This window comes from Melitaea cinxia, chromosome 28 (assembly GCF_905220565.1).
Source record: "Melitaea cinxia chromosome 28, ilMelCinx1.1, whole genome shotgun sequence".
Taxonomy (NCBI): Eukaryota; Metazoa; Arthropoda; class Insecta; order Lepidoptera; family Nymphalidae; genus Melitaea; species Melitaea cinxia.
Genome location: NC_059421.1, coordinates 6,195,792 through 6,218,851, shown reverse-complemented (window position 1 = coordinate 6,218,851; position 23,060 = coordinate 6,195,792). Strand labels below are relative to the sequence as shown.

Sequence of the window (23,060 nt, the reverse complement as noted above, 5' to 3'; positions counted from 1 at the left end):
CATTATTGTTTTATTTATAAAATTCAATTTATAATTTTTCCAAAAAATGTATGAAAAACCTACTCAAATACAATAGGTTTCAAGACTGATGGGACATATTGTCCCATGGTTAAAAGTCTAGATTTCAGCCATTAGAAAAAGTCTAGATAGTTTTTATAGCAATCTTATTTCAGTATAAGTATTTTACAACGTTCTAACGCGTGAAGATTCATATTTTAAGTTTCAGTCTAAGAACTGTATCCCTAGGCCGAACCGAAAGGGTTAACTAGCTATTTTACGTTACTTATTATATTGTTGCGGGGAACAATGGTAAATTCCCGTTTTTAAACTATCGACTCCAAATTTGGTACGATTCTCCTATATGTGATTTAGAAATTTGGTAGCTGTTTTCCGGACAGGACAACGTCTGCCGGGTCCGCTAGTTGTAAATAATTTTATAGTTTTTACCAAAACAGAAAAAATCGAATGTCGATTTTCAAGGGTGAAATATCGATTCACTGAAGCGATTCAGTACAACATGTCGATTTAAAAAATTGATGTATTTGGTCTGAGGAATCGATTAATCGATGTCAAGATTGTCATGCCTACCGGCTACCACAGAGCACAATACTAAATGACTACGGTAGTAACTAATACATAATCTGTGATGCCTACTTGATGCCTATTGCCTACTTTAGTCGTGGGTCGTAACGTCTTTTATGTGTAATCGATTACACGTAGTTTCGTGGATACGCGTAACTAGTTTCGAAACTGCTTATTTTTCGTAACTAGTTATTTTTGTATACAGCATCAGTACGGGACGGCGACGTTATATTACTTTTGTTTGTATTATGGATAAGAAGTAGTTATATGTTATAACTTGTAACACATACGAATGCCGTTACGTACGTTAATATTGATGGATAGTATAATCAAATTAACTTCATGCTGCAAAACGAGTTATTTAAATTAATTTTTTGATTTTTGTATAGATATAATAATCGATGCAGGCGTATTTAGAAGTTCATTTGATTTTATTTTTCGAGATACATACATTATAATTAAAAATACAACAAAAGCCCACACTTTTTTAGTATATACTTCAACGCGAGACAAGTAAATTCGAAAATATTTAAAAAGAAACATGACTGAAATTAAAATTTCTTTAAAAAACTGTACATATTAAAATAAACTTAAGCTCATAGTAATTACGTACAAAATCGCATGAGCATATTCGAAAACAAAAATGCACCTATAGTACTTATAGCCATCTCTTTTTATCCTACGCGTAAGCGTATCTGCGTATTGTGTTACGTTATTAGGCAAAACGCTTATGCGCCGGTCGTTGTGTCAAGTTTTTGATAAAGCTGCGTACGTAAAAAAACTGCGTACGTAAAATAATCGTTACATGCGTATCGGCGAAACTACGTACATGGTTATTAGCTTCGTAACTAGTTATTGAAACCGATTACGTTAAATAACGCCCAACGCTAGCCTACTTCAAAGGCTGACTTTTGGCTGACTTCAGCGATATCTTAATTGAAACAGATTTAGTGAGATTTACATTTGATAAGAGAATATTTGTGTAGCCTATTTAATATACATTTTAAAGTGAAGTAAACAATCCTAGGAAAACATGGAAAACGATATTTTAGACTCCCTTAACGATTTGGGGTAAGTTGAAATTAGGTTAAGAATCTAGATATACTTTTCATTACTATTCTAGTATTTATAATAGTTATTCAATAACAGCCTACTAACTATTTACAAAAAATGTTATTATTATTGATATTCTTTAAAAACGTTAGAAATTAATGTTATTTCTAACTGTATAATTGTTTCTAATACGAAAGCCGGTGAACAAATTTCTAAATTAACTGTGTGAAAAAATTCGTAATGATTACGGATTTTTTTTTGTTTTATTTGATTACACCAAGAAATATTTATAAATATAGTAAATCTCCAATTAAAGCGGCTGAATGCTCCTGTAGGGGTTTGGTCGATATTGCGCCCCCAAGTGCTGAAGCTGAAATAGGGTCTAGGACTGCCTACCCGGGCGTCCTGGATATCACCCGTAAATGGGCTCCCATGCTTTTTTTTTTTTTTTATGTCACTAGGTCGGCAAACAAGCGTATGGCTCACCTGATGGTAAGCGATTACCGTAGCTTATAGACACCTGCAACACCAGAAGCATCGCAAGCGCGTTGCTGACCCAATCCCCAATCCCCCCAGGAGCTCTGGTCACCTTACTCACCAACAGGAACATAATACTGCTTGAAAACAGTATTATTTTGCTGTGGTCTTCTGTAAGGTCGAGGTACTACCCCAGTCGGGCTGCTCCATATTTTGAGCAGGAAATTCCTGCTGTGCCCTACCTCAGTTAAATATACAAAAAAAATGCTATACAAAAAAAAAAAATGCAGCCGTCTAAAGGCCACGACAACTGCTTACTATCAGGCTGTCTGTGTGTTTGTTTGCTACTTATGATACAAAGAAAAACCATGTAGTAAAATTAGTATTAAATGATATTTTTGTTAACAGGTACGAAAGCCCTTTATTGGAAGAGGTTGAATTCTCTAAAGCACTCGATGGTGGTCCTAAATCACTCGAGTATACTAAACTAGTACATATCTTAGCTGAAGAGATTAAGCAATTATGTAATCTAGAAGAAACAGTCAATATGATGAACCATCCGGATGAATCTAGCTCATTCTTGCTAGAATTGAGTTCGTTTCTCAAAGAACTCGGTTGTCCATACAAGAAACTGGTGACAGGTTAGATATTTAATATTGGCATATAGTAATAATACATTGTGTAAGTGTTTATTTTTCTTTCTGAATGCACTAATCTTAGTACTCGTAAGACTTGAAAAATTATTTTGGATTTGGATATCAAGCAAGTTATTGGGGTATTAAGACATGCTCACAAATTATAAGAGTAAGAAAATCTAGAAAAAAAGCATATAAATAATAAAATATGTTTATTTAATCTATACCCAACACATTACCAAATTGGGAAGCCAGAGCTTCTGACGTTGCTATGTGTTTTTAAGTGGGTTAAGCCGATGATGTACCTGTTGTGATTATGTCCTTAATATCATGGACAGTGCTTGTTTACAACCATAGTGGTATAAGAAATGTAAAACTACTCACATGTAGTAATTTTTATATTTATTCTGGTGGATTATTCTGTTCTAATAAACTAACATTAATAGAAGATCTAGAAGGAACAGTCTATGTGACAATTGCAACGCATTAATTATAGAAAATAAAATATAGTTTTTGATTTTTTATTTTTAATTACAGGTCACATGTCTTCCCGACTTCAAACAAAAGAAGATAAAATCCTTTTATTAGATTACTTAGTCTCAGAGCTGATGGCCGCTAGAATGGTCAATGTTGATTGTACGAAGGATAAGCAGAATTCCGGAATGGAAATTGTTATGGTATTTTATTATTTTCTTTAACCTCTTAACTAAATAAAGATACTATTATATATTATAGATGTGATTCCTAATATTTTAGAGCATTTTCTGTATCTATAAGTCACCATTGAAGCTTGTGTATAGTCTATTTTAAGAAAATAGTGAGTCATTGCTTTCAATCAGCTTAGCCACTCACGTTGACTAATTAAATAATAGTAAATTGGAATGCCATGTGCAAATTGATCAGTTCAACTAAGACAGGCTTTAAGATGATCACAGGCACTGCACTTAAGTAGTATTGTGTTCCTGTGAATGTAATTTTTTATTAGGGTTCCATACCCAAAGGGTAAAACCCTACCTAAGGGTACCCTACTACTATGACTCCACTCTTCGTCCATCTGTCACCTGCCTGTATTTCATGAACCCTGATAGTTAGACAGTTGAAATTTTCTCAGATGATGTATTTCTATTCCCTCTATAACAACAAATACTAAAAAAATGAAATAAAATAAATATTTAAGGGGGCTCTCATACAACAAACTAATTTTTTTTGCTCGTTTTTGCTTGATATTGTTAATGACAACAGGTAGACGCTTGAAATATTCACAGAATATTTAGTTATATATTCACTTTAAAAATAAATAATTGAATCAAAATAAAACAAATATAAGGGTGGCTCCAATACAACAGACATGATTATTTTTGCCGTTTTTATAAAAAATATTACGGAACCCTTCGTGAGCGAGTCTGACTCGCACTTGGACTTTTTTTTATAATACATACTCCAAACTTGAGAACTTTTTCAAAATTTAAAAGTATGAGTAAAACGTTTGTTATCATTAATATTTTATTTCTAGCAAGAATCACCAACAGCCAAGGATCTAAAAGATATATTAATAACTTTGAAATTTAACAAACCCCCTCCGAACATATCACCAGAGGTATTGTTCACAAAGTTAGAAGCTAAACTAAAGGACACCATACAGAAAGAAGGTAAACTATATTTATTGTTTAATCACCTATTACACCAGATGAAAGCTATTTGACATATAATGGTATCCGAATATACTTAGGTCGGCAAACAAGCGCACGCTTGATTATAAGCGATTACCGTAGCTTATAGACGTCTGCAACACCAGAATCATTACAAACGCATTGCCGACCCTATCCCCAATTCCCCCCAGGTGTTTTGGTCACCTAACTCACCAGCAAGATCACAACACTGCATGAAAGCCGTATTATTTAGCTGTGATCTTCTGTAAGGTCGAGGTACTACCCCAGTCGGTCTGCTCAATATTTGAGCAGGAAATTTCCTGCTGTGCCCTACCTCAGTTACAGATGAAGTCATCAGATACAGATCAAAGTTTAATGTTTTGTGATTGATAATGGGACTATTTTTTTTGTGTACTACCTCATAACTTTTTACTGGGTGTACTGATTTTGATGATTGTTTTTGTAATCGAAAGTTAGTACTTTTTGTGTGGTCTCATTTACATTTGATCGAAATATGACTGTACTTTTTGAGTAAAAAAGCCTATCCGAAAGATAAACTCTATCAAAAAACATAAATATATTTTTTTACATTTTTTTTAATTTCATATAAAAAAGTAAAATTGCAGCTATTTCTCAAAGTTTTCCACTATTCCAAGTTTAGTTAAAATATATTTATTATATTTTATAGGTGATCAGCTAGTAGGTAAACCGTTATACAATAAAGCAGTGACGGAAAAAGATTGGAAAGAACTGGAAACGTTATTTTCCGATATGTTTGAAGAGTACAGACTACGCAGAGAAACTTTGATAACTAGATTGGAGTGTACTATACAAAGTTTTGAGGTGTTTATGATTTTTACTTATTGCTTTTTGATTGATTGAATTTTATATAACAATATATACCCACGGGCTTATAATGCCCATGCTTTTGTTATTCCAATTATTTGTTTGTTACTCTCGATACTTTGGCACCTACATATGCAACTTAGAGGACTAATTAAACTAAGCTTAGTATCTCTAATCCCAACGTGACTCCACCGACCAAAATTTAAAGTTATGCTAACTTAATTTACTTATATATATAATTACTACTATTTATTATTACTTTTCCTTTTCTTCCCTTTTTTAATTTTTTTTTTTTTTAATAATAATATCCCACGGTTAGGTATAGCCCTCTTTCTCCACGTAGGAGACTCCACTTTAATCAAGCTTAATCCACCACGCTGCTCCACTGCGGGTTGGCGGATATATTCCTCTACTATTAGTAACAATCGCTATCAGGATTATATGATAACAACCGGGACCGACAGTTAAACGGATTTTTAACTGAGGCGCGGTAAGCAGGAACCCAAGCAAAGAAAACTAGACTAAACAAATATCCACCTCGAGTGGGAATCGAATCCGAAACCAAAGCGGTTGTAATATATGATTTTTTTTTGTCAGGATAAAGATTGTCTAAAAGAAAATGAAAGAAAATCTATATATTAACGAAAAAAAGAAAGTGTATATAAAATGCATTAAGTTTGCCGGGTCATCGTGTCATGCTAATAAAAAACTTTATTATTTCAGTGGTCAGACCGTCTTAAAGCAAAAAAAGATCAAATTCAATCAACGTACAGACCAAAACGCGAACATTTGAAAGTAAAGCCAAATGTTAAGTTTTCGGATTTTCTAGCAGCGAGAACGACTTTATTACAAGTTGAAAAAACTTCAAGCGCGAGTGTCAGAAAAAATACGCAAAGTGAAGTTAATAAAGTTCTTATTGGAAAGGTGAGTTTTATTTTCTGATAAACTTTTTCTCTATCCCTCGTGAAGTACTCGTTTTTTTCGGGATGAAGAGTAGTCGTAAATTATATCACACTAATTTCATATATTAATAATATAAATATAATAAAAAATAATAAGTTTTGACCAATCTCTCGTCCTTGCCATAGCTGTGCGCATTAATGAGAACGCCCATTACCTAGTGTGACGTTACACATTTTGCAGTTTTACACATCAGTTTGGGCATTATTTTATTTCCATATAAATTATTTATCAATAAAATAAACGTCAATCAAATATAGGTGTAAATATTTATAATAAATTATCGGAATAAGAGGTCTGGCTTCTGATACTAAGTACAGCAAGAGGCAATTCGATAAAACAATTTAAACTTCAATTTTTGAGTTAATCGCTAATTTATGTATTTCGAATATCATATTTCAATGCTGTAAATTAAGTTGATGTATTACATATTTAAATGTGACTCCCCACCCCCTGTCACAGTACCACAATTCGCTCAACGCCTGTCCTGTTTGGAGTAGAAAAACAGCCTACGGCGTATTCTCTGAGAGGATTCAACGGGCGAGGTTTGAAAAGTCGTGAAATTCGTGTGACGTAATTTGTGGACGGCCCCTAATGCTGTTCCTTTCCATATGGCAGAACAATGTTTGCCCGTCTGTTAATAATAATAATAATTAAAAAAAATTTTTTTTAGGTTCCAGATAGAGGTGGTCGTCCCAATGAACAACAAGTACCACCCCCTGAAATGCCTTCCTGGCAACAAAGAAGTGCACCTTCACAGGTAAATTATTTTAACTTCAGAAATTTTCTATCACAGAATTGACTATGAGGTGTTGTTGGGTGGTTGGTAGTAAATACAATAAATTAAACTATGAGCTGTAGGGTTCCAAAACTTTTGTTGAGATAATAATAATAAATAATAAATAGTTTTTATTTGCTCAAATTGTGTAATTTACATTATCAAGAAGCCCTGCGACTTGTGCTAGCTTAAAAAAGGTGTGTTACAGGCTACAGTGTCTTCCTCAAAAATTAGTTTATTGTTACGTAATCAGACTTTGCGTTCAGATAGCGAAAACATAAATAATACTAGTGTATTGTATACAAAGATGACAACACAATAATAAAACAAGGATTATAAATAAAAAATTTGGAAAAAAACAAAAAAAGGTTGACAATTATATAGATAGATATGACAATATAGATAGGGGGCAGAAGAAAACATCTTGTTCAAAATTTGAAACACTCTGACTCGGAAAGTACCTCAATCTTACAGAAGATTACAGCCAAATAATACGGCTCTCAGCAGCGTTGTGTTCCTGTTTGAGTAAGGTAGAGAACTCCTGGGGAACAACAGTGATGCTTCTGGTTTTGCAGCCATCTATATAGGTTATGGTATATAGGTTGTGGCAACCACTTAGCAACAGACAAAACAACTTTTTGACACCCTAGTCTTATAAAAAAAGAGGAGCCTGAAAACGTTGCTACAAACATTACGTAACCAATGTACGACTGCTTCTGGGTTGTTGCGTTTGATATCAATTTGTGCTTTATGAAATTTTATTGACCAAACTATATTATTTCCTAGCGAGGCGGCGGGGGTGGGGCTAATCGTGGAGGTCGTGGGGGTGGCAGAGGGGGCGGTGAGGCACAACGTGGGGGAGGCAGGGGGGGTGGTGAGGCACACCGTGGGGGTGGCAGAGGGGGTGGCGAGGCACGAGGGGGTCAACGTGGAGGCGGCCGGGGGGGTCGAGTTCAGGGGGGATACAACCAGGGTGACCACAGGTATGTTGGTAAATTGATAAGATTTTGTTGCTAAAAATGTGCTCATGCAGTTGTAAATGTGTAGCTTTAATCTTGTGACAGAGATTTCCTGTGTGTCGTTATGTGTATTTTGGGATATTAGGAGAAAAATGTCGTTTTGAACTTATGACGACCATTACATTAGGCTATTTCGTTTCTGGAGAAATATTCAAACTTGTTAAAAAAAATTCTCTTTGACTAGCCGTTTAACACTGTTATTTTGTAGTTTTCCACCCTTAGAGCACCAAATCTATGCCACATCTTATTCTAATGAAAATTTCGTCACTACAATTGAAATTGTATTAAGTTAAAAATGAAAATTGATCCAAATTTAGTTTAGCTCATAACGGTACTTCCAAAATTGTGTAGTATATTATTTTCTATATTGGGTTAAAAAACTTAATAAAAAAAAATATATATACATATGATTACGTTTTTGTAACTTCATGTTTGGTTAAATTATGCACAAATTTCTTCCTGCATCTAAAGTTTATTACCAAAATTTTGTCAAATTTTCAATTTCTTGTCCAAAGACCACAATCAAGTCAAGGGATGAATCAAAACCGAAACTATCAAACATACGAAGTGCCCCCGGGTGGTTATAACCAGGGTTACCAAAGTAACCAGGATTATAAACAGGGTTACCAAAGTAACCAGGACTATAACCAGGGCTACCAAAATTACAATCAAGGTTACAAGACTAACAAGCAAGGCTACGAGACCAGTGGGGGTTATAACCAAGGTTATTCTAATCAAGGTGAGTTAGTTCATTCAATAGGCTTAACAAACCATAACCATGTTTTTTGATCAAAGCTATAAGTAGGATTTTTGCTAGAATTATGATAGAAGTAGGTTTTGTAATTAAGCTTATTGTACTAAATGTTAGGGTTTTTAACACAACTAAAACGTACAAATTCGGAGTTTGCAGTGAAGACAAACAAACAGGACTGTTATTAGTTTGTAACCAAAATATATTGAATGTAATACGAGTGTGAGGATTTTATAATTGTGAGCGCCAGGGATGTGATTGTGGGGCTTCTTGTAACCAGGGCTATAAATGTGGGTGGTTTTTAATAACCCGAATTATAATTGTTGGGCTTATCGTGTTACGCTTTAGTCTGTAATATCCTACTGCTGGGCATAGGCCTCTTTCCCCATGTAAGAGAAGGATCAGAGCTTAATCCATCACGCTGCTCTAATGCGGATTGGCGGATATATTCCCTACTATATATTTACTTACTATAAGGACGATCGCTATCAGGGGTACATGATAACAACTGGGAGCGACAGCTTAACGTGCTCTCCGAGGCACGGTGGGTAAACCCACAAGGACTAACAATCAGACCGGAAATAAATATTTGCACATATTTGCAATCGAACCTGCGACCGTCGGTGTTTAGGCGCCGTCGACACGGCAAACGCACCATTACACCAGAGCGGTTATCGTATTAACCAGAGTAATATTTGTTGGGAATTATTATGATAATAAGGGATATAATTGTGAGGCTTATTATAGTTACCAGGGATATGACTAGCGAGCTTGTAACAACCAGGGATGTAATTGTGGGGCTTATGATAATAACCAGGGCTTTAATTGTGGGGCTAACTGTACCAAACATGGTTACCAAACATGTACCAAACAATTGTGAGAGTTATAATTACCAAGCTGTGTGTTTGGATGCAAATCGAATCTAATTCTGTACGTTGGAACGGAGCATTAATAATAATCATTATTATTAAAGTATATATTTTTTTACAGGAGGGGGTTATAACAAAGGTTATCATAATAACCAACCACGATATCAAAACGAACACGATGACCGAGACAACCGTAGAGGTGGATACAGGGGGCGTTACTAACTTTAACGTAATATATACGCCATAATTCTCCTTAAACCCCCACAATTAATTGAGAGTCTACCTCAAATATGTTAAGCCTGCCAGACAGACAAAATTTTGTTTAATTTTTTTTTAAAATGATATCACTAATATTTTTAGTAGTATCGACTCAGTTTGATACTTGAAAAACAAATGTTAATTCCGATCACTATATAGTATACTATGTGATACTTTTTACTTATATACTTTCACCTATAGGTGTAGCAGCGGATATTGAGCGCTCGATGATAGATTGAAAATACATTTCCAGTACAAAAAAAAAAAAAATATTTAATGCCTACTACAGAGCACTCAATGTCCGTGCCTATAACCATAACAAGCATTAAATGTAACGTCGATCAGGCTTAACATTTGAATTGAGACTGTAGTTACAAATGGGATATAATAAGTCTAGCCACAAGATTTCTTTATTTGCCACGTGATCTAACTTCTAATTTTATAACTAAACAAAGGAAAAACGAGATAACCTCTAATAAACTAATTCGTCTTTTTTACAAAGCCAACTAAATATTCTATAGAAAGCGGTAACAACAATTTTTTCACTTGTCCTTATTTTTACATAGCACCTAAATTACTAACTCGACCACGCATTTTATATCTTATTACCATTTTACGTTTTACAGCTTCAACACTGTCTTCAAAAAATATAATTCAAGCTTCCATAGACAATGACATTTATTATAACTCAGCATATAAATAATATATCATAATATTATTTTATTTGACGCGAGACGACAGCGACCCGTCAATTGCACCAACCAGAGAGCGCCATTTGATTCATGTACCGACGACAAGTTAGTCACGTGTATTTGTTTATCGTCGTTCGTGCGTTCTTATTGCAATTGTTTTATCTGATTAAATAGTTTTCCACCATACTTCCCCATAACACTCGCAATTTGACAAGGCAATGCATATTGCAATTTTGTAAAAAAAAAAAGAAATCCCATAGACCTAAGCTCAAAATTAGACAGTTTATTGACTTAATTTCGTTCCGTGACATCTCCGGTGCTACGGAAGCTCTAACGTAGACACGCGCTTGCAACAAACTCAATGGTCATTTTTTTTTAATTTGGGTAGAATTTACCGGACATTAACTTATGCCTCAAAATGGTCACAGAACGGAATCAGCTCACCCCAACTCCATGTTGTCTTGTTTGCCCCACCCTTAGTGTCCTTTAGAAGCCAGAGGCGCGAATGAAAGGCAGCCTCCGCTAAGGGCGAAGATGATCAATTAATGTGGGATGAGTTACATTTTTAAACGTACAGAGTTAAAAAATTAGAAGATATTAGAACATATTATTTGATGTTATATATATTAATATTTTAGAAGTTTATTGCTTGAATGCATGTTACAAATTTAGATGCAAAAAATAACCAACGTGCTGAGTTGTATTTGTAGTGGCTAACATAAAAGATAACTAGTGGTTATATAGTATCGTTCAGACGTTCGTTATATGTGGCTGACTTATTAATTTAGAAGACAATGTAGATTTTTAGAGGCAAATAATGCTATTAAAAATAAGTCTGTTTAATTAGCATCCGTTGCAAATTGAGTAATATGCTAGACTGCTAGAGTTTAATTTGATATGAAGATGTACTTTGATAACTTAGGCGTTTGTCAAATTTATAGAAATTTTTAAATTGATTGATGATTTAGCCTTGATTGGTTATCTTTCTCCGTTTAGGACAAGGGTAGCCTTTTAAATATAAAAAAAAAAATATTATTCAGGAGGTAATTATCAAGACTAGTCAAGTCCACTTTACTATAATTTTTCAAGCAACATTTGAAGTAAGCCCATTTGTTTTATTTTATTTTATAATTTACAGCCTATATAGCTTAAGCCAAGCTGATAACATACTAACCACATATTTGTAATAGACTATTTTATAAAATAGAGTGAAACTTATAATTTTATTATATTAATTAATTCTAATTCTCAATAAAAGTATGTAGTAAATTTTTTTTAAAAGTTTTAATTTGAAGGAGGCTAAAAAAGGGTTAAGTCACAAAAAATAACTTTTGATTGATTGTTATATTTTTATAACTCTTCATGAGTATTATCATATGCATTATGCCATAGTAGTATTTTTGGAAGTTTTATAGTCACTTAAAAAAAAAAGTTTTAAAATAGTCGCAAATAGGACCCTTGCCTACCTTTATTTTGCTAGTGTTTTAGGTAATGGCCTTTTTAACACAAATGAATAACTGTTTCACCCGTTGTAGAATTTTTTTATCTTACACATAAGTTACCAAGAAACTTTAACAGCACGAGATCGAATTATTTAAATTAGGACCTGTTTCACTTCAATGAACAAACTGCCACTCTTAGATTCGTATTTGCGAATAGAAATATTAGAAATATACCATAATTATAGTGGAATTCTATGCTAAAAAAGAAAAATACATCAAAAAAACATTAAAAACTTTCACAAATAGCATTATCTGCAACCGGTGAAATAGGCCCTTAATAAACTAACAATTATCAAAATAATATGCCATATTACATATGATTTATTTTGTGGTTTAATTTATTTGATACTAGCGGCGGACCGGCGGATGTCCTGCCCGGAAAATAGCTACCAAATTTGTTTGCTTAGATACCGATAGCAGCGCCACCTCCCGGGTCAAATTGGGATAAAAACTACCCTATCTCCCAAGTTGGACCAAATTACAGATGCTTACAAAATTTGATAAAAATTGGATCAGCAGTTTATCGCCCTTATACATCGTGAGACGAAATTTATATATATACAGGGTGTCCCAAAAAGTAGTGATAAGCGGAATTCCAGAGATAGGGCACCCTTTGGGGTATCCGAATCACCCCTATGTATGTTCAGCGATTTTGCATAGTTTTCGAGTTACGAATTTTTTTATATGTTTTTGAGAATTTTCCACCTGAACAACTTTAAAAATTTCTAAAAAAAATAATTGAAGACTTTTTAGAATTTTTGTTTTTGTATCTAAATAGTCATGAGCTGTAGCTTCCCGCTTAAAAGATTCAGCTTCTTAACTTTGATGGAAATTGTGAAAATCTAAGTGTAAAGTGAAAATTTTACGTTTTGAGAACTATGACTTCGATTTTCAACTTAGAATTAAAAATCTAAACAGGCGATTTTATGGTTTCTAATTAGGTTTAAAAACTTTTCCAGAGTCTCAGCTTTCATAATCATAAATAAAAAGTTGTACTTAATGGGGCTACTTTTGCTAAAATTTGCCTTCAAAGACATCAAGGTGGAAAATTCTTAAAATTACCAATTTGAATAAAAAAATTTTTTTTGCTCAATTTATTATTCCTTTAAGGTTAAATAGTTTTGTCGGCGCTCTAGCTGGGTCATACGTATAGGATTCGTGCGGAGGAAAATGATAAATCCGTAGACTGAGTGATATGGTTCCAAAACGATGGTGCTCCATGCCACTTTGCAAGAATAGTCAGACAACATTTAACAGAAAGATTTAGAGACAGATGGATCGGCCGTGGAGGGCCCATTGCATGGCCCCAGACTTGAATCCAATCGATTTCTTTGTCTGGGGATATTATAAAGAAATAGTTTACGCTAAAAACATTAGCAACGTAGCGGAGTTAAGACGAAAGTTGAGACAGGCAGAAGAAACAATTAAAAACAATAGAATAGCATTCGTAAGAGTTAATTAGTCTGTTAACCAACCAAAAGATTGTAAGAAAACTAAGATCGAAGATTTAATAAATATTTGGAGGTTATTTAGGTTTAATTAATAAAACGAAAAGTAATCGTCTTAAAATGATTTATTATAAAAAGTTTTCAATATGTCGACCTTCGTGCTCGATACATGTTCTACATCGTCTTAAAAAGTTTTCTTTGAGTCTTAAATTCGAATGCTATTCTGTTGTTTTTAATTGTTTCTTCTGCCTGCCTCAATTTTCGTCTTAACTCCGCTACGTTGCTAATGTTTTTAGCGTAAACTATTTCTTTATAATATCCCCAGACAAAGAAATCGATTGAATTCAAGTCTGGGGACCGCGGCGGCCATGCAATGGGCCCTCCACGGCCGATCCATCTGTCTCTAAATCTTTCTGTTAAATGTTGTCTGACTATTCTTGCAAAGTGGCATGGAGCACCATCGTTTTGGAACCATATCACTCAGTCTACGGTTATATCATTTTCCTCCGCACGAATCCTATACGTATGACCCAGCTAGAGCGCCGACAAAACTATTTAACCTTAAAGGAATAATAAATTGAGCAAAAAAAATTTTTTTATTCAAATTGGTAATTTTAAGAATTTTCCACCTTGATGTCTTTGAAGGCAAATTTTAGCAAAAGTAGCCCCATCAAGTGCAACTTTTTATTTATGATTATGAAAGCTGAGACTTTGGAAAAGTTTTTAAGCCTAATTAGAAACCATAAAATCGCCTGTTTAGATTTTTAATTCTAAGTTGAAAATCGAAGTCCTAGTTCTCAAAACGTAAAATTTTCACTTAACACTTAGATTTTCACAATTTCCATCAAAGTTAAGAAGCTGAATATTTTAAGCGGGAAGCTACAGCTCATGACTATTTAGATACAAAAACAAAAATTCTAAAAAGTCTTCAATTATTTTTTTTAGAAATTTTTAAAGTTGTTCAGGTGGAAAATTCTCAAAAACATATAAAAAAATTCATAACTCGAAAACTATGCAAAATCGCTGAACATACATAGGGGTGATTCGGATACCCCAAGGGGTGCCCTATCTCTGGAATTCCGCTTATCACTACTTTTTGGGACACCTGTATATATATATATATAGATTATTATCCTCTTAGGTTCTTACATTCAAAGTTTACTTTGTAATAAAATCTGCCGAAAAGTTTCATTAGTGATTTAACCTCTTTTTTCCCTTGGCCCATTATTTAGTGTACACTTTGAAATTACTTCCTGAATGTTGCCTGTTGCCTTAACAACAAGTTATCCTTTGAATAGCCTTATCTCAATGTTCATATTAATATATAATTAAAATAATACTAATGTAACGTAGCAATAAAACTATAAAGTAAAAAAAACGAGTAGACTTTAGACTACACGACTGAAGTAAAACTCTATCTTAAGTAACTTCTATCTTCCTCTCAACCTCCGTTCGTCTCGCCCGATCACACTTTTCGTAACGCTCACGTCACGTATTCAATAACTTCCCAAGTCAAGCGTGCGTAAAGAAGTTTGTTACTTCAAACTTCAAAAAGAATGTTACTGACTATTGGAGGAGCTAAAAAAAGTTTTACTTCAGTCGTGTGGTCTAAAGCACACCAATTTTTTTTTCTATGTAATAAGTTTTGTCAATAGAAATAAATATTTTTCACTATTAAGTGATATTTGATTATATATACTATGATTATACATATAGGAATTATATTGTGTAAAACTATTTTATTTAATATTTTTGTTTGCTTTTAATAGGTTAAAGAGTTTGTTAAGAGTTAGGTTAAAAACTAAGATTTTATTGGATTTTTTTTTTGTCTTGTATGGTCTAAGTACCAAAACGCAATCACTATTTATTATAATTTAATTTATTTTAGTTTTGGATGTAAAAATACTGTGCTACTCGTAAAACGGTCATTAATTTTATTGAAAATATTAGACTGAGTTTTGTCATGAACATTCGTGTTATCTTATTTCTTTTATTTTTATCATTTAAAATAATAATAATCAGTCTTTAACAGAAAGCCTTTTATAATTCAACAACATCGTATTGCCTTGAAGAATATTTAACATGTTTCACTAATAATGTTTTTTACCTGTTCGTAGTATGTTAATATTTCATAAATAAAATTATTTTAAGTGTTTATTAGTTTTATTCTATACTAGCTGCGTCCTGTGGTTTCACTTGCGTTATTTGATGAAATAAAACGTACTGAAATATTTGGAAGACTATATACTATATAGTCTTCTTCGGTAAATAGACTATTTATTTGTTTATTTACCTTATTTATTTATATCAAGTATTGCCTTCAGTGGTTATAAATACATTTATGTATTTTTGTAGTAAAAAAAGTAGTGTTTTTTTTCAATATTTGTTTTATAATTTATACATTGAGTTACATACATTCTCCCTTTGATTTACTACAGATTATATAAGGACCGGTTTAGTAAAAATGCGTTCATAATATTAAAACATTTTAATACTAGTTTATCTACTATTAACATTAAATCAACAAAATATGTATAAAAATAATTTAAAGGTCTTCAGTACTCCATTTGTAAATTTCTTCTTCTTGTGCTTTTCTTTTGCTGATTTGATCGAAATATTTTTTCTCATATCCGTTTGAACGGTCGACGCCATCCCATCTATACCCGGGTCGAATATTGAACCGGTTTGGCGGGAAATTACCTTTATATGTTGGTTTTTCTGCAAAATTTAATAAATTAATTGATGTGTACAAATAAAAAGGAATCGCTGAAATATATACATGGAACTTCCGAACAACTGCGGCAAATTATTATATTAATATAATTTATATTTATAAAAAAAGATATATTCACGAAAACAAAAAATGGCGGCACTGAGTTCAGTTCCGATTCAGCGAGTTAGTGAATAAAATTAACTATTATCATCATCATCACTTCAGCCTATCGCCATCCACTGTTGGACATAGGCCTCCACAAGTTCGCGCTACAAATGGCGTGAATTCATGGATGTTGCCCATAGTCACCTCGATGATCAGGCGGGTTGGTGACCGCAGGCTTTGTCGCACCGAAGACGCTGCTGCCCGTCTTCGGCCTGTGTATTTTAAAGCCAGCAGTTGGATGGTTATCCCGCCATCGGTCGGCTTTTTAAGTTTCAAGGTGGTAGTGGAACTGTGTTATCCCTTAGTCGCCTTTTACGACACCACTTTAGGTTATTGCATAACATTTAATACTTTACTTAAGTCTGTAATGTACCGAATGTTTTAATGTAGTAATTTATAAATTGTTAGTTGATTTTGCTACTAAAGATTCATTACTGTTTACTGTTGTAACATAATGTAATGGGTATGTATTTATTTGTGTATTTATTTATTAATTAATTTATTTATATGTTTATTATTTATTTATATTATTATTATATTATTAGATAGTAGCATTCACTTTTTTGCTTTTTTAACCGACTTTCAAAAAAGGAGGAGGTTCTTAATTCGACTCTATTTTTTTTTTATGTATGTTACTTCAGAACTTTTGACTGAGTGGAGCGAAGAAATCGCTTCACTCAGTCAAAAGTTCTGATCGGTTAAAAAATGACCGTACTAATGACTATTTGTTCTTATATTTTATTAATTACTAGCACTGACGAAGGGACTGGTCCACAAGTTTAAAGTCGCTCAACGTGCAATGGAACGGGCTATGCTTGGGGTTTCTCTCAAAGATAGGATTAGAAATGAGACTATCCGCGAGAGAACGAAAGTAACCGACATAGCCCACAGTATTAGCAAGTCGAAGTCGCAGTGGGCTGGTCATCTGTGTCGCAGGACTGATGGCCGTTGGAGCAGACGTGTCTTTAAGTGGAGACCGCGTCTTGGCAAATGCAGTGTGGGACGTCCTCCGGCCCGTTGGACCAACGATCTACATACGAATGCCGGTGTGAGCTGGATGAGGATTGCGGAAAAACGGGATGTCTGGCACGAAGTTGGGGAGGCCTATGGCCAGCAGTGGTCTGCAATAGGCTGAACTGACTGACCCAACGGCCAACCCTAAATTTTTAGGGTTAATATCCTATAATTCATACCTGGTCCCAGCTCTCCCCGTTCTCTCTTCTTATCTCTTATGTACTGTAACATGGGATCTCCGTCTCTCTCTATATCTTTCAACTTGTCTTCTAGATCTCTATCGTCTTTGTACCGAGCTAGCGGTTTGGCTGACTCATGTATGAAATCTTGTACTGCTGCTTGCTGGGCCTCGATTTGTTTTATACTGAAATAGGAATAAAGGATATAATTATCCTGCTATGCTCTACCTCGGTTGATGATTGACTTTTTTAGAAATTATTTTAATATCTGTACTGTACAACAGTGGGTACATTTTGGAAAGAATCCATACTCTTAAATACTAAGATTATTTCATATTTCTAATATTTTCCTATAGTAGAAGATCTGAACCCAAGTCGACCTTCACCGAGCTGATAATGGAATGAAACATACTTTATAATTAATTTAGTATAATAGATAATATATTAGAAGTGGGTTGCTTAAAAAAATCTGGACTGACTATTTTTAATTATTTAAAAAAAAATCTGACTTGATAGTTTGAAACGTATAGAATGTACAGCCATTGGGTTGCCTATTACTTACCTCGAAGATCTTAGAATATTTATTGTTAATTATTTAGGAGAGGTTTGCCCGTAGTGAGATATTTTACAAGCAATATAGTCCAGTTTGATGTACTTGTAGAATAAAAAAAATGTATTGTACATACCCTTTACTCCATTTCTTATATTTTTCATCCAATTCTTTTTGTCTTTCTGCTTTTTCCCTTTGTTTCTGTCTTTCTTCTGATGTTTCTCTCTTACCTAATACAAAAAATATAAAATATGTATTTATTATTTAGAACTACATATATATTATTGCAGAAAAGATTTCAGTTAGTAGTTTCATATGTAGTCTTGTGGAACATTAAAGGTTATAAAATATTCAATTCATTTGAAGGAAGTTTCTAGACATTACTATAGTTACAATTGTGCCAAAATACATTTTTATTAGGTATACTTAGATACAAAAATATCAAGATAAGGTTTTTTTTTTTCATTTTCCTACAAGTTAATTTTATAAGTAGGGGTATTTAAGTTATTTTCAATTTAAATTTAATATGATTAAAACGTAGAATTTATAACCTTTTTTATATTTATCATCATCATCATCATCATTACAACCTATACAGTCCACTGCTGGACATAGGCCCCCACAAGTTTACGCCAAAAATAACGTGAACTCATGTGTTTTGCCCATAGTCACCAAGCTGGGCACGCGGGTTGGTGACCGCAGTACTGGCTTTGTCGCACCGAAGACGCTGCTGCCCGTCTCCGGCCTGTGTATTTCAAAGCCAGCAGTTGGATGGTTATCCCGCCATCGGTCGGCTTCTTAAGTTCCAAGATGGTTGTGGAACCTTGTTATCCCTTAGTCGCCTCTTACGACACCCACGGGAAGAGAGGGGGTGGCTAAATTCTTTAGTGCCGTAGCCACACAGCATTAATTAATTAGTATTTATGTAACTATAAAAATAGACTAAGGCTTGACTAGTAGCAGTACTTTTATTACAGTCAATAGTAAAGTAGAAAAAAAAAATTGGCACTTTGTTTCTACGCCTGAAAAAAATAATATTTTAAGAGACTTCAAAGTTATGGGACTCCTATATGTTTAGAAATTTGTCTTAAATCATACTGATTAGAATAAAAATTAATAAAAAAATGTAATTAGTAATTAAAACAAGATGATATATATATTTCACTCACCTTTCCTAGATACAGCTTTAGCATTTCTTCCTGACATTTCGTCAGTCATATTCTTAAAAGCCTCATCTTCGCGTACTCTAAATGCTTGATTTTCTTCTTTTAATTGTTTTGCATCTTGCAAACCTGCCATTTTGCCTTCTAAAGTTTTTGCCATTTTCTTATTTGATGGCGGTGGTTCATCATTTCTATAATCCCTTCCATTGTTCTTACTTCTATTTCGTCTAGGCGGTGATGCATCTGAATCATTTTCATACCTCTTTTCTATCCTTCTTTCATTAGGATTCTTACTTCTATCTCTTCTAGGTGGTGATGCATCTGAATCACTTTCATACCTTTTTTCTATCCTTCTTTCATTATAGTTCTTACTTCTATCTCTTCTAGGTGGTGACGCATCTGAATCATTTTCATATCTTTTTTCTATCCTTCTTTCATTATAATTCTTACTTCTATCTCGTCTAGGCGGTGATGCATCTGAATCATTTTCATACCTCTTTTCTATCCTTTTTTCATTAGGATTCTTACTTCTGTTTCTTCTAGGGGGTGATGCATCTGAATCATTGTCATACTTCTCTGTCTTTCTATCCTGTATTTTTTCTCTTTTATTTCTTGGTGATAAATCTCTCTTTTTGTTTTTTTCGTATTTATCTACATTTTTTTTCTTTGGTGATTTTCTTCTTCTAGGAGGAGATGCATCTGAATCCTGTGAATTAGTTTGACGTTTTGATTTTCTAGGTGGTGATTGATCTGAATCATAATCTTTTCGTGATCTTTGTTTAGATGTATATCTATCATTAGATTTATCTTTTGATCTATTTGGGGACATGTCTCGACTTGTCGATCTTCTCAAATACTCTTGTGCTTCAAAATCACCCCACCGACTCTGCTTTCTAGTTTTTTTTAGTTTATTATTTTCTTGTCCTGATGATGACTGTTTATTTGAATCAATATATCTTTCTCTTTTCCTTGGAGGTGACGCATCTGAGTCATAAGACTTAGAAACTTGTTTATAGGTCTTTTTCCTCGGAGGACTTGCATCATTATCGCTTTGATTTGACCTACTTTTTTGCACTTGTCTTTTAGAACTTTTCGGTGGTGAAGGATCAGAATCATCATATTTATCCTTTGATTTATCTTTTTTACGTGGTGGACTAGCATCGCTATCACTGCAGTTGCCTTTACTTTGTTGTGTTTGATTTCTTTCTAAGTTTCTTGGTGGTGAAGGGTCAGAGTCGTTTTTGTTTTCATTTTCTGAATCACTGTACATTTTCCCAAAAACAACTTCATTTTCTTTCTCAACTTCTTTATTACTGCGTTTGACTTCTTCTACTTTCAATTTACTGTTAAATCCATCGTCCTGAAAAATATTCAAATTAGTTGGACATGCACAGCTACTATAATGAAATTCAGTACACCCATGACAATAGAATTTGCAAAAGTGCTAAAATATCAAGAACTTAAAATGATCAACAACAATCATAAATATCCTATTTTACATATAAATCATAGTTTTACTGACCATAAAAGATTAAAACTAATCTGTATTTATAATAATATATACTTATAGAGGAAAAATTTACATTTTTATATTTTAGAATGTTTGTAATGAGTAAACTGTGTGGCTACGGCAGTAGAGTATATAGCCACCCCCTCTCTTCCCATGGGTGTCGTAAGAGGCGATTAAAGGATAACACAGTTTCACTACCACCTTGGAACTTAAAAAGCCGACTGATGGCGGGATAACCATCCAACTACTGGCTTTGAAATAGATAGAAGACGGGCAGCAGCGTCTTGGGTGCGACAAAGCCAGCCCTGCCATCACCAACCCGCCTGCCCATCGTGGTGACTATGGGCAACACACATGAGTTCACGCCATTTTTAGTGCGTACTTGTGAATGATAAATGAGTAAATTAGAACACTATTGGACTTTTTACAAATTTTTTTACCAGTACATGCTAGGTTATCACTGAGCAACAAAGGTTATATTTTTTTCCATATAAATATTCCATGTTCCATGGGCGAAGAGGTAAGCTGAAAGCTATAAGAAAGTTGCTAACAGGTCTGATATTAAGTAGAAATTAAGAAAAATAAAATGAAAGAATAGTTTAATACTTGAAACTGTAATTTCATTTAAATTCGATTACTATTGACTATTCTTGTAAACTTGATTTTTCAAATATCAAAGTAGTACCATAACTTCATTTGTTTACAGGTTTGATATTAAGTAGAAATTAAAAAAAAAATTAAAGTATGATATATGATTGAGTATGGGTTGAAACAAAACTAAAATAGGTCAAAGCAGGATTATAAGTTGCATGTGTATTGTTTTTGGTTGTACAATAAAGTATATTTATATTGTATTGTATTGTGTATACCTGATTGATTACTCGCCATTTTGAAGATGTTTTAAAGTCTTCTAACTTCCTAATTTCTTCTGGCCTCTCATCAATGATACCGGCTATTTGAGGAGCGTCCTCACCTTCGTTCAAAATGTCCAACTCATCTGTGTCTAAAGGTCGTAGTTTTGTAAGATCTATGTCATCGTCGATAATTTTAAAACTGAAAATTAAAGTTCAAAAAGTAGTTAAGAAAAAAATTATAATTGTTTTAAGAACTAATTTTTGATATTTAGACAATAGATGATATGTTAACACGTATGTTTAAACATTTTAAGCAGTATTTATAATTATTGGTTATGCAATATGAACATATACACTGGACCAATCACACTAAGTGATGAAAGAAGCTAGAGAGCTATAGAGGAATAACAGAATATTTCGCATAACCTCAAAAACCAAGTAGAAAGTATGCCAAATTGCATAATAACAGAATTGCAAGCTCGCACTACATTAAGGACTAAAATGTGTGAAAACAGCACATCTATAACCAATCTACATTTACGAAAATATTGGATAAACTGTATATTTTTATTTACACCACACCATCGCAGTCCACTGGTGGACATAGGCCTCCACAAGTTCGCGCCAAAAAAGGGCGTGAACTCATGTGTTTTGCCCATAGTCACCACGCTGGGAAGGCTCAAATTTTTATTTATTTTACATTAACTAAAAATAAAAAGCTCTTCATAAAGCTAGGTCAGGTACTTTTGAAGATATTGAAGATTTTCTAACTGACCCCATTCTTGGCACTCCCGGTTATTAACGAAGACTGATTAACAATTCTTATTTTATGACTTTCGTAAGCTATAAATAATTTGTACAGTAAATTTCCTTAAATAAGACTATAAATGAATAATTAGAAACAATTCAATTCATCGTATTCATAAGGGGTAGTAATTAGTGTACATATGAACAAGATATTAAACAATATAGCATAATAATTTACGCTAACAGGTAACAATACCTTAAATTTTACTATCTTTACCCGAAGCATGAAGTATCTTATTGATAAAAATAATGTGAAAAACATAGGATATATCATACCCTTTTCCTTTTACTGCCTTTTTCTTTTTCTTCTTTTTATCAGCTGATTTACCAGTTAAATATTTCTGCAAATAAGCTTTCTGATCTATTCCTGTTGACATTTTTGGTTTTTATTTGTTAGTTAGTTAGTTAGTTCTTTGCTTAATGGCTTTTAGTTGTGTCAGTTTGACACATATCATTTCGCCAATGTCACGTGGGAGTTTTTATTTGTTATTATATATTTCTCTTAAAAACAATAATTAATCACGAAAACAACGCGTTTTACGTTTACCGTAGCTTGACATTGACTTTGGCGTTTTTGATTTGACAC

General features: G+C 33.4%; 2 protein-coding genes across 2 annotated transcripts; one reads left to right on the top strand and one right to left on the bottom strand.

Moving 5' to 3' along the window:
• The first annotated feature begins 1,615 nt into the window (after positions 1 to 1,615).
• LOC123667558 (protein FAM98A) lies at positions 1,616 to 10,893 on the top strand. Its single transcript, XM_045601441.1, has 10 exons — positions 1,616 to 1,653; positions 2,521 to 2,753; positions 3,285 to 3,424; positions 4,261 to 4,396; positions 5,085 to 5,239; positions 5,966 to 6,166; positions 6,876 to 6,948; positions 7,798 to 7,963; positions 8,515 to 8,738; positions 9,741 to 10,893. Exons 1-10 carry the CDS (start codon positions 1,616 to 1,618, stop codon positions 9,839 to 9,841), a joined length of 1,467 nt encoding a protein of 488 aa, XP_045457397.1. The 3' UTR covers positions 9,842 to 10,893.
• Positions 10,894 to 15,992: 5,099 nt separating this feature from the next.
• Positions 15,993 to 23,060, bottom strand: LOC123667528 (BUD13 homolog). Its single transcript, XM_045601414.1, has 7 exons — positions 22,958 to 23,060; positions 22,751 to 22,864; positions 21,683 to 21,866; positions 19,310 to 20,663; positions 18,277 to 18,370; positions 17,591 to 17,775; positions 15,993 to 16,237 (listed from the first exon to the last, which is right to left on the bottom strand). The coding sequence occupies exons 2-7, from the start codon at positions 22,849 to 22,851 to the stop codon at positions 16,065 to 16,067; spliced, it is 2,091 nt and encodes a 696-aa protein (XP_045457370.1). The 5' UTR covers positions 22,852 to 22,864; positions 22,958 to 23,060; the 3' UTR covers positions 15,993 to 16,064.

Excerpts from the sequence above, each read along its gene's own strand:
- LOC123667558 (XM_045601441.1), top strand. The coding sequence starts at position 1,616 with ATGGAAAACGATATTTTAGACTCCCTTAACGATTTGGG. Across the intron at positions 1,654-2,520 it reads GACTCCCTTAACGATTTGGG|GTACGAAAGCCCTTTATTGG; the intron begins GTAAGTTGAAAT and ends TTTTGTTAACAG. Across the intron at positions 7,964-8,514 it reads TACAACCAGGGTGACCACAG|ACCACAATCAAGTCAAGGGA; the intron begins GTATGTTGGTAA and ends TCTTGTCCAAAG.
- LOC123667528 (XM_045601414.1), bottom strand. The coding sequence starts at position 22,851 with ATGTCAACAGGAATAGATCAGAAAGCTTATTTGCAGAAATATTTAACT. Across the intron at positions 20,664-21,682 it reads AATGGCGAGTAATCAATCAG|GACGATGGATTTAACAGTAA; the intron begins GTATACACAATA and ends AATATTTTTCAG. Across the intron at positions 17,776-18,276 it reads TATAAGAAATGGAGTAAAGG|TATAAAACAAATCGAGGCCC; the intron begins GTATGTACAATA and ends TTCCTATTTCAG.